A 12,440-nucleotide genomic window follows, 5' to 3' on the forward strand; every position below is an offset into this window, starting at 1 on the left:
TGTTTACAAAGATATTTAACGCCTTTACAACCCATTCCCCAGCTTTGCACAACCAACATCGTTATATTAATATACTTTATAACATTTAAACCTTTAAATTTCTAAGTCACTACAGACAGCCTCTTATCACATGCTTTTTATTTGCTTTTCACAACAGGAGACTGCTGGTTCATGTTGGCCATATAGATAACATTGTGCTCACACCCGAGAAGTTATTTAAGAGTCAGCACAACACAGTACTAAATGGCTGAAATGCAAATCAATAGATAATAAAAAGCCATGTGATCAGGGGGCTGTCTGCATAGGCTTAGATACAAAGTTATATTAATATAGCAGCGTTGGTTACGTAAAACTGGGGAATGAGTAATAAAGGGATTATCTATCTGTGTAAATAATAACAAATTTGAAGTGGACTGTCCCTTTAAATCTGTTTGTTTTAATGGTGGATGTAACACAAATCTTTTGACCAGACTGTGGTTGTGCGCCCTCATGTGGTGACTAACGGTACTACTTTATGCTGATTATTTAGCATCATTAAAGGGACAGTATACACCAATTTTCATATAACTGCATGTAATAAACACTACTATAAAGAATAATATGCACAGATACTGATCTAAAAATCCAGTATAAAACCGTTTAAAAACTTACTTAGAAGCTCCCAGTTTAGCACTGTTAAAAAGGTAGCTGGAACACCCACTGCAAGTGGGAAATAGCAGACAACCCCCCCTCCCTATGAAAAGACTCTTTACACAAACAGGAGCAAGCTGAAATACGTATACGTCGGTATTCTCCTAAAACTTTGGGGCTTGGTTAGGAGTCTGAAAATCAGAGCAATGTTATTTAAAAAGAAGCAAAACTATATATTTATTTTTTAAAACCTGTGTGGGCAATATAAATGGATCATCTACAAAACATTTATGCAAAGAAAAATCTAGTGTATAATGTCCCTTTAAGGTGTCTTCATCAATACTGCAGCCTCTAATTCTTGAATTGCTAGTTATAATATGACAATATTAGCTTCTCACCTCATCCAGGAAAAGTTCAGGAAAGCTGAATATTTATTGCATAAATATGGCGGCACTTGTCCCTGTTCGTTGTTTTCTCTCGTTCTGCTTTATTGTATAAAATCTGACAGTAATAACGGCATGTGACAGTGTAAAAGGCTATCAGTTCAATATTAACATAGCTATGGCAGAAATCTGAGCTGTTGTGCAATGCTGCAGCTCTTTATAAAAGTCCCTTTAATCCTATAATACTTGCTACACCCACCTGTATCATTTGGACACTATGAGAGCGATTTCACAACACCAAAGATTATGTCATCACCAATAGAGCGTTATCTCCAGGTACTTACCTGGATAATATTCAGCACCTTGTCGTGCACAATGGTTGGGGCGTTGTTCTTTGGCAAGATAGTCCGCACCAGCACCCCCTCCACAAACTCCTGGTTGGCAACCAGAACATGGAATCTGTGGCCACAATTCTTCACACAGGTCTCCAAAACCTGAGGAAAAACCAAAAGGTCAGTTAGTTTATGTGTCAGTGCCGAGCTATAGTTAAGCAGTTTGTATCGGACCTCAGGGGCGTGGTCATGTCAATTATTTATCTAAAAGAGATTTGCAGTAAGATAAGGGTCATTCAATGGCTTGTAATCACAAAACTTTAAAAAGCAAACCATTTCTGGATACTTCTTGTTTTCTGCAATTGTTATTCAATAGGCAAACTCACCTTACCGCTTACCTAATTTGGAGCCAATATGCACTTGTTAATAAAGTAGACAAAGCAAGCCACTCATTTTGTTAGCAAAACTCGCATTGTTTTGCAGTATCTTATCACCTATCCTGAGGCCAATTAGACAGATATGTAGCGGGGTTAGGCTGTAGCATGCAATTCAAATTCTCAGAACTAGAAAATCCACAATTTTTAGACTTAAATTACAGAAACACATAAATTATGCTCACCAGATAATTTCATTTCCTTCTGTATAAGGAGAGTCCACGGCATCATTCCTTACTGTTGGGAAATACTGAACCTGGCCACCAGGAGGAGGCAAAGACACCCCAGCCAAAGGCTTAAATACCTCTCCCACTTCCCTCATCCCCCAGTCATTCTGCCAAGGGAACAAGGAACAGCAGGAGAAATATCAGGGTAAAAAAAGGTGCCAGAAGAAAAAACATAATTTAGAGGGCCGCCCATCAGAGAACACGAGCGGAAACTTATACCAAAGCTCTAGAGGACACTGAATGAAAACGGGAGGGACAAAAAGAGAGGCGGACCCTAATCTGAGGGCACCACAGCCATTAAAACCTTTCTCCCGAAAGCTGCTTTAGCCAAAGCAAAAACATCAAACTTGTAAAATTTAGAAAAAGTATGTAAGGAGAACCAAGTAGCTGCCATACAGATCTGATCCATAGAGGCCTCGTTCTTAAAGGCCCAAGAGGAAGCCACTGCTCTAGTAGAATGAGCCGTAATCCTCTGAGGAGGTTTATGTCCCGCTGTCTCATAAGCAAAGCGGATAACACTCCTGAACCAAAAAGATAAGGAAGCTGAAGAGACCTTCTGTCCCTTACGCTTACCGGAACAGACAACAAACAAGGACGAAGTTTGTCTAAAATCCTTAGTAGGCTGAAGGTAGAACTTCAAGGTGCGAACCACATCCAGATTATGAAGCAAACGTTGCTTTTCAGAAGAAGGATTTGGACACAAGGAAGGAACCACAATCTCTTGAGTGATATTGCGGTCTGACATGACCTTAGGAAGAAAGAACAAGATTTAGATTCCAATGAGGAGCCTTAGATCTAAACACAGGTCTGATCCTAATCAGAGCCTTAACAAAAGGACTGTAACATTGGAAAGCTCTGAGAGCCTCTTGCACAGTAAAACAGATAGAGCCGAAATCTGTTCCCTCAGGAAACTGTCAGAAAGGCCCTTCTCCAGTCCGTCCTGGAGAAATGATAGGATCCTGGCAACCTTAACTTTGTGCCAGGAAAATCCACGCTCTTCACACCAGAATAAGTAGGTTCTCCACACCTTATGATAGATGCGATGAGTAACCTGCTTACCAGCTTGAATGAGAGTATCAATCTCTCTCAGAAAAACCTCTCTTGGCTAGGACTAAGCGTTCAATCTCCACGCAGTCAGCCTCAGAGAATCTAGATTTTGATTAACAAAAGGACCTTGTTCAGCAGATCCCTGCGACAAGGTAACTTCCACAGAGGAGATGACATCCTCACCAGGTCCGGGAACCACATCCTTCGCGGCCATGATGGAGCAATCAGTATCACTGATGCCTGCTCCTGCTTGATGCGGGCCACTACACAAGGAAGAAGTGGTAACGGCGGGAAAAGGTAAAATTAGCCTGAACCTCCAAGGCACTATTAATGCATCTATTAGCTCCATCTGAGGATCCCTGGACCTTGACCCATATATGGATGGCTTGGTATTGAGACGAGACCACATGAGATCCATCTCTGGCGTCCCCCACTTGTTGCATAGCTCCGCAAACCCTTCGGGATGGAGACCATTCCCCCGGATGAAAGGATTGTCTGCTGAGAAAATCCACTTCCCAGTTGTCCACACCCGGAATGTGGATCGCTCACAGCGAACAGCTGTGGGTCTCCGCCCACTCCAGAATTTGAGATACCTCCCTCATTGCTAGGGAGCTTCTCGTTCCCCCCTGATGGTTGATATAAGCCACCGAGGTTATATTGTCTGACTGGAATTGGATAAACTGGGACCAACCCAGAAGGGGCCAAGCCTTCAGAGCATTGAAGATTGCTCGAAGTTCCAGAAGGTTGATCGGGAGGGAACGTTCCTCATAAGACCACAGGCCCTGTGCCTTCTTGGCACCCCAAACAGCTCCCCATCCTGATAGACTTGCGTCCGTAGTAACAATCTCCCAGGAAGGTCTTAAAAAGGATGATCTGGACAGAGCCACCAAGAGAGCGATTCTCTCGACCGGTTGTCCAGAGTGATCTTTGAGACAGATCCGAATGATCGCCGTTCCACTGCCTCAGCATGCACAATTGCAGCGGTCTCAGACGGAACCTGACAAAGGGAATGATGTCCATGCTGGACACCATGAGACCAATTGCCTCCATAAACTGAGCCACAGAGGGCCTTAAGGAGGTCCGGAGGGAAAGACATGCCGAATCAAGCTTGCAACGTCTCTGGTCTGTTAGAAATATCCTCATGAATATGGGGTCTATTATAGTACCCAGGAATTCTACCCTGGTGCATGGAATAAGAGAACTCTTTTCTAGATTTATCTTCCATCCATGAGATCGAAGAAGAGAGAGAAGAGATTCTGAATGGTCCTCCGCCAGACGAAAAGATGGTGCTTATACCAGAATATCGGTAAAGTAGAGAGCTACTGCTATACCCCGGGTTCTGGCAACGGCTAGAAGAGCCCCCCAGAACCTTCGTAAAAAATGCTGGTCCAGGAACGCAAACCTTAGGACCTGGAAGTGATCCTTGTGGATTGGAAAGTGAAGGTAAGCATCCTTCAGATCAACAGTGGTCATGAACTAAGGGAAGGATGGACCTTATTGTCTCCATCTAGAACGAGGGGATTTAGAAATTTGTTTAAGCACTTTAGGTCCAGAATCGGGCGAAAAGTTCTCTCCTTCTTTGGGACCATGAAAAAGTTTGAATAGTATCCCAAACCTCTTTCTGCAATAGGTACCGGGTCAATGACCCCTAAGGAGGACAGATCCCGCACGCACCCCAGAAAGGCTTCCCTCTTTTCTGGTCTGGAAGACAGGCTTGAGAGGAGAAATCTGCCCTTGGGTGGATGAGACTTGAAACCTATCTTGTATCCCTGAGCTATGACCTCCAGGACCTATGGATCCTGCACGTCGCTGAACCAAGCTTCTGAAAAGAGCGACAGTCTGTCCCCTACACGATCCAGCGCCGGATCTGGGCCACCCCTTCATGCCGATTTAGTCTCTGCGGGCTTCTTGCTCTGCTTGGATTTGTTCCAGGACTGAGCCGTCTTCCAAGTACTCTTGGTTTGCTCGGACTTAGCGGAGGTCTGCTGTCATTGGGATTTATCAGAACGAAAGGAACGAAAATGAATACTTTGTCCCTTAGACTTGTTCTTTTTATCCTTGGCCCCCTGTAACCGTGGAGATAATGGCGTCCAGGCCTGGACCAAATACAATCTTTCCCTTAAAAGGTAGGGAGAGAAGTTTAGACTTAGAAGTCATGTCCGCAGACCAGGCTTTCTGCCAGAGTGACCGATGGGTGTGAATCAAAAAAATAGGCACCTAAGCATTTAGGCGAATAATCTGCATGTTTGCATCACAGATAAAAGAATTAGCAATTCTCAATGCTTTAATTCTTTCCTGGATAACGTCGAGAGGACCCTCCACCTCGAGGGTGCTCCACAAATCAAGGCAACAGCTGCTGCCGGTTGAAACAAGTATCCCGTATGTTGAAACATCTTTCTTAGAAGATTTTCCATCATCTTATCCATTGGCTCGCTGAACGTCAAACTATCCTCAAGCGGGATATTAGTAAGCTTGGCAAGCATAGAGATAGCGCCATCCACCTTAGGGACAAAACCCCACAGCTCCAATTGAGAGTCCGGGACTGGGAATAATTTTTTAAAGGAAGACGAAGGAGAAAAGGAAGATCCAATTCTGTCCCATTCTTTCTTAATAATGTTTACCATCTTTACAGGCACATGAAAAGTTAACGGCACTACCCTGTCCTTGTACATTCTGTCTAATTTAAGAATCAAAGGTTCATTAGGCAGCTTGGCCTCTGGAACCTCTAATGTAGACAGGACCTCTTTTAGAGGAAAACTTAAGTTTTCAAACTTAAATCTAATGGCTGGTTCCTCCGCAACAGGAGACTTAGAGGCAGCAGACTCCAACCCAGAAAGTTCACCCTCTGAAGCCTCAGAGCGTGACTCATCCTCGGATAACTGAGTTAGAACAGATAAATCCAATAAATCACATGATGACCCCTGGGCAGGAGAGCTGTGTTTAACCTTTTGCTTGTGCTTAGTGGGGCGAGGTAAAGCACTGAGGGCCTCAGACACCGCCATCTTTAACTGCACAGTAAAGTCTGATGGTAAAAGGCTCCCTCCAGATGGAAGATCAGGCGTGCTACGGGAAGCTGCGTGTGTAGAAGGAGATGACTGATGGATATGTACCTTACGGGACGGCAAGTCCTCAGAGGTGGACGGCTCAGTGGTACTCAAGGGTTAACCTTCTTAGACCTAATGACGTGTTCAAGGTATGTGGAACATAGTTGAGAGGGCGGGCATACCAAGGCCTCCTCACAATATAAACAGGTATTACTATTTGGAATAGAAGGAGTACCCTCTAGTATCTCAGAATCCTCCATAGCTTAAGCCAATGACAGTAGGACACAGAAAATAAAACAATCTTTTTTATTTCTCAAAAAACGGCACCTTTGTACTCCCGATGGCTGGGGCACTCACCACCTCCTAGACCCAGACAATACAGAGAAAAAGAGTCTTCTCCGACAGCCAGCTCGGTCAGGAAAGAGGAAATGAAAGCGAGACCACTCCCGGTCACATGGTGCGCAAGGCAGAACCGCCCCTGCTATAAGAAAAAGCACGCCAAGCTACAAGCTGCGCAGTCTTCAAAGTGAAAGTAAAAATCTGTGCGTTCCAGCCACATAACAAACAAGCAGCATAAAATCAAAGCATCACATTTGATAAATCCCCACTGTTTAATAATCCCCCCTCAGGAGATATTAACCCATGATTCTATTAAGATAAAAGGAGCCACAATGTGACCCTGTCTTTTAGCGTTTTCAACATATGTAAAAATTGAAACAATCTTACCAGAATCCATGTTGTGGAACAGAAACACAGCCTCTTAAGTGTGACAGTCTTGTAGCATCGCTCTTGACATGGACTTGAGTGAAACAACAAGCAGGCAGCGAAACTCATCAACACTGATTGCTTAGGAGCTGTTAGCAGGCAGTCTGGATGGGTTTGCAGAAAGACTCTCCCTGCATCTCCAGACTAACTTTCGCCAATGCTCTCACTGAGAGGCTGACAAGAATACTTAAAACTCAAGTCCCATATCGAAGGGCAGATACCCTTCCTAAGGAACTACTCTGAAATCTTCTGACACTTCTCTGCCATCCTCCTGTGACAAAAGGCAAAGAATGAAAGGGGGATGGGGGAAGTGGGAGAGGTCTTTAAGCCTTTGGCTGGGGTGTCTTTGCCTCCTCCTGGGGGCCAGATTCTGTATTTCCCAACAGTAAGGAATGATGCCGTGGACTCTCCTTATATTAAGAAGGAAAAGGGACCAAAAACAAAATGTATGCTTACCTGATAAATTTCTTTCTTTTGCGATGTACCGAGTCCACGGTTTCATCCTTACTTGTGGGATATTATCCTTCCTAACAGGAAGTGGCAAAGAGAGCACCCACAGCAGAGCTGTCTATATAGCTCCCCCCTTAACTCCACCCCCCAGTCATTCGACCGAAGGCCAAGGAAGAAAAAGGAGAAACTATAAGGTGCAGAGGTGACTGAAGTTTTAAAAAAAAAAAATACTGTCTTGAATAGACAGGGTGGGTCGTGGACTCGGTACATCACAAAAGAAAGAAATTTATCAGGTAAGCATAAATTTTGTTTTCTTTTGCAAGATGTACCGAGTCCACGGTTTCATCCTTACTTGTGGGATACCAATACCAAAGCTTTAGGACACGGATGAAGGGAGGGACAAGACAGGAACCTAAACAGAAGGCACCACTGCTTGCAAATCCTTTCTCCCAAAAATAGCCTCCGAAGAAGCAAAAGTATCAAATTTGGAAAATTTGGAAAAGGTATGAAGCAAAGACCAAGTCGCAGCCTTACAAATTTTTTCAACAGAAGCATCATGTTTAAAAGCCCATGTGGAAGCCACTACTCTAGTAGAGTGAGCTGTAATTCTTTCAGGAGGCTGCTGTCCAGCAGTCTCATAAGCCAAACGTATGATGATTTTCAGCCAAAAGGAAAGAGAGGAGGTAGCCGTAGCCTTTTGACCCCTACGCTTTCTAGAATAGACAACAAAGAAGATGTTTGACTAAAATCTTTGGTTGCCTGCAAATAAAACTTCAAAGCACGAACCACGTCCAAGTTGTGCAACAGGCGTTCCTTCTTAGAAGAAGGATTAGGACACGGAGAAGGAACAACAATTTCCTGATTGATATTCCTGTTAGTAACAACCTTAGGGAGGAACCCAGGTTTGGTACGCAAAACCACCTTATCAGCATGGAATACAAGATAAGGCGAGTCACATTGTAATGCAGATAGTTCAGAAACTCTTCGAGCTGAAGAGATAGCAACTAGAAACAGAACTTTCCAAGATAGAAGTTTAATATCTATGGAATGCATGGGTTCAAACGGAACCCCCTGAAGAACTTTAAGAACTAAATTTAGACTCCATGGCGGAGCAACAGGTTTAAACACAGGCTTGATTCTAACTAAAGCCTGACAAAAAGCCCAAACGTCTGGGACATCTGCCAGACGCTTGTGCAATAGAATAGACAAAGCAGATATCTGTCCTTTTAAGGAACTAGCTGACAATCCTTTCTCCAATCCCTCTTGGAGAAAAGACAAAATCCTAGGAATCCTGATCTTACTCCATGAGTAGCCTTTGGATTCGCACCAAAAAAAGATATTTACGCCATATCTTATGATAGATTTTCCTTGTGACAGGCTTTCGAGCCTGAATCAAGTTATCTATGACCGACTCAGAGAAACCCCGCTTTGATAAAATCAAGCGTTCAATCTCCAAGCAGTCAGTTGCAGAGAAATTAGATTTGGATGCTTGAATGGACCTTGAATCAAAAAGGTCCTGTCTCAGTGGCAGATTCCATGGTGGCAGAGATGACATGTCCACCAGGTCTGCATACCAAGCCCTGCGTGGCCACGCAGGTGCTATCAAAATCACCAAAGCTCTCTCCTGTTTGATTCTGGCAATCAGACGCGGAAGGAGAGGGAAAGGTGGAAACACATAAGCCAGGTTGAACGACCAGGGTACTGCTAGAGCATCTATCAGTACTGCCTGAGGATCCCTTGACCTGGATCCGTAACGAGGAAGTTTGGCGTTCTGACAAGACGCCATCAGATCCAATTCTGGTGTGCCCCATAGCTGAACCAGTTGAGCAAACACCTCCGGATAGAGTTCCCACTCCCCCGGATGAAAAGTCTGACAACTTAGAAAATCTGCCTCCCAGTTCTCTACCCCTGGGATATAGATCGCTGATAGATGGCAAGAGTTAGTCTCTGCCCATCGGATTATTCTGGAAACTTCTATCATCGCTACGGAACTGCTTGTTCCCCCCTGAAGATTGATATAAGCCACAGTCGTGATGTTGTCCGACTGAAATCTGATGAATCTGGCCGAAGCCAGCTGAGGCCACACCTGAAGAGCATTGAATATCGCTCTTAATTCCAGAATATTTATCGGTAGGAGGGCCTCCTCCTGAGTCCACAAACCCTGTGCTTTCAGGGAATTCCAGACTGCACCCCAGCCCAGTAGGCTGGCGTCTGTCGTCACTATAACCCACGCTGGCCTGCGGAAACACATTCCCCGGGACAGGTGATCCTGTGACAACCACCAAAGAAGAGTGTCTCTGGTCTCTTGATCCAGATTTATCTGAGGAGATAAATCTGCATAATCCCAATTCCACTGTCTGAGCATGCATAGATGCAGTAGTCTGAGATGTAAGCGAGCATATGAAACTATGTCCATTGCCACTACCATTAGTCTGATTACCTCCATACACTGAGCAACTGACGGCCGAGGAATGGAATGAAGAGCTCGGCAGGTGGTCAAAATCTTTGATTTCCTGACCTCTGTCAGAAATATTTTCATGTCCACCGAGTCTATCAGAGTCCCTAGAAATGAAACTCTTGTGAGAGGGGAAAGAACTCTTTTTTTACGTTCACTTTCCACCCATGAGATCTTAGAAAGGCCAACACTAAGTCCGTGTGAGACTTGGCTAGTTGGAAAGTCGAGGCCTGAATTAGGATGTCGTCTAGATAAGGCGCCACTGCTATGCCCCGCTGCCTTAGGACCGCCAGAAGGGCCCTAGCACCTTTGTGAAGATTCTTGGCGCCGTGACCAACCCGAAGGGAAGAGCCATAAACATGTAATGCTTGTCCAGAAAGGCAAACCTGAGGAATTGGTGATGATTTTTGTGGATAGGAATGTGTAGATACGCATCCTTTAAGTCCACGGTGGTCATATATTGACCCTCCTGGATCTCTGGTAAAATAGTCCGAATGGTCTCCATCTTGAAGGATGGGACTCTTAGGAATTGGTTTAGGATCTTGAGATCCAGAATTGGTCTGAAGGTTCCCTCTTTTTTGGGAACCACAAACATATTGGAATAGAACCCCTGCCCCTGTTCTGTTTTCGGAACTGGGCAGATCACTCCCATGGTAAATAGATCTTCTACACAGCGTAAGAACGCCTCTCTTTTTGTCTGGTTTACAGACAATTGAGAAAGATGGAATCTCCCCCTTGGAGGAGAATCTTTGAAATCTAGAAGATACCCCTAGGTTACGATTTCTACAGCCCAGGAGTCCTGAACGTCTCTTGCCCAAGCCTGAGCAAAGAGAGAGTCTGCCCCCTACTAGATCCGGTCCCGGATCGGGGGCTACCCCTTCATGCTGTCTTGGTGGCAGCAGCAGGCTTCTTGGCCTGTTTACCCTTGTTCAAAGCCTGGTTAGGTCTCCAGACTGGCCTGGATTGAGCAAAGTTCCCCTCTTGCTTTGCAGCAGGGGAAGAGGAAGCGGGACCACCCTTGAAGTTTCGAAAGGAGCGAAAATGATTTTGTTTGGTCCTCATCTTATTTGACTTATCCTGAGGGAGGGCATGACCCTTCCCTCCAGTGATATCTGAAATGATCTCTTTCAGTTCAGGCCCGAATAGGGTCTTACCCTTGAAAGGGATGGTCAAAAGCTTAGATTTTGATGACACATCAGCCGACCAGGACTTAAGCCATAACACTCTACGCGCTAAAATGGCAAAACCTGAATTCTTTGCCGCTAATTTAGCCAGATGAAAAGCGGCGTCTAATGAAAGAATTAGCTAGCTTAAGAGCCCTAATTCTATCCAGAATATCATCTAATGGGGTCTCCACCTGAAGAGCCTCTTCCAGAGCCTCAAACCAAAAGGCAGCTGCAGTGGTTACCGGAACAATGCACGCTATAGGCTGGAGAAGAAAACCCTGATGAACAAAAATTTTCTTTAGGAGACCCTCTAACTTTTTATCCATAGGATCTTTGAAAGCACAACTGTCCTCAATAGGTATAGTTGTACGCTTAGCCAGAGTAGAAATAGCGCCCTCCACCTTAGGGACCGTCTGCCATGAGTCCCGCATGGTGTCAGATATGGGAAACATCTTCTTAAAAACCGGAGGGGGAGCGAACGGAATACCTGGTCTATCCCACTCCTTAGTAACAATGTCCGAAATCCTCTTAGGGACCGGAAAAACCTCAGTGTAAACAGGAACCTCTAAATATTTGTCCATTTTACACAATTTCTCTGGAACTACAATAGGGTCACAATCATCCAGAGTCGCTAAAACCTCCCTGAGCAATAAGCAGAGGTGTTCTAGCTTAAATTTAAATGCCGTCATATCTGAATCTGTCTGAGAGAACATCTTTCCTGAATAAGAAACCTCTCCCTCAGATAGCAAATCCCTCATCCCTACCTCTGAACATTGTGAGGGTACTTCGGATACGGCTACTAAAGCGTCAGAAGGCTCAGTATTTGTTCTTAACCCAGAGCTACTGCGCTTCGCTTGCAACCCAGGCACTTTAGATAAAACCTCTGTGAGGGTAGTATTCATAACTGAGGCCATATCTTGCAAGGTGAAAGAATTAGACGCACTAGAAGTACTTGGGGTCACTTGTGCGGGCGTTACTGGTTGTGACACTTGGGGAGAACTAGATGGCAAAACCTGATTTCCTTCTGTGTGAGAATCGTCCAATGCCAAACTCTTATAAGTCAAAATATGCTGTTTGCAATTTATAGACATATCAGTACATGTGGGACACATTCTAAGAGGGGGTTCCACAATGGCTTCTAAACATATTGAGCAATGAGTTTCCTCAATGTCAGACATGTTTAACAGACTAGTAATAAAGCAAGCAAGCTTGGAAAACACTTTATTTAATGAAAAAACAACAATGATAAAAAACGGTACTGTGCCTTTAAGAGAAAAAAAGGCATACACAAACTGCAAAACTGCTTAAAATTACCTCCGAAATTTTTACAGTAGAATCAATAAGCTTTAGTAAGATTGCACCAAAAGCAATTTAAACAATTAACCCCCAAATAAGGAAACCGGATTGACAAAGTGCCAAAGACCGGTAAAACCCCTGTCAGCACCTTGCCACAGCTCTGCTGTGGCGCCTACCTGCCTTTAGGGATTGGTAATGTGGGGATAAAGCT

General features: G+C 44.4%; 1 protein-coding gene across 2 annotated transcripts in view; it reads right to left on the minus strand.

Moving 5' to 3' along the window:
- Positions 1-12,440, minus strand: part of TOM1 (target of myb1 membrane trafficking protein) — a 202,007-nt gene that overhangs the window by 117,608 nt on the left and 71,959 nt on the right. For both annotated transcript variants that reach the window (XM_053721237.1, XM_053721236.1), the window contains exon 4: positions 1,358-1,507. In XM_053721237.1, the coding sequence (XP_053577212.1) occupies positions 1,358-1,507 (150 nt within the window). The remainder of the gene's footprint in view (positions 1-1,357; positions 1,508-12,440) is intronic.

Source organism: Bombina bombina, chromosome 7 (assembly GCF_027579735.1).
Source record: "Bombina bombina isolate aBomBom1 chromosome 7, aBomBom1.pri, whole genome shotgun sequence".
Classification (NCBI taxonomy): domain Eukaryota; kingdom Metazoa; phylum Chordata; class Amphibia; order Anura; family Bombinatoridae; genus Bombina; species Bombina bombina.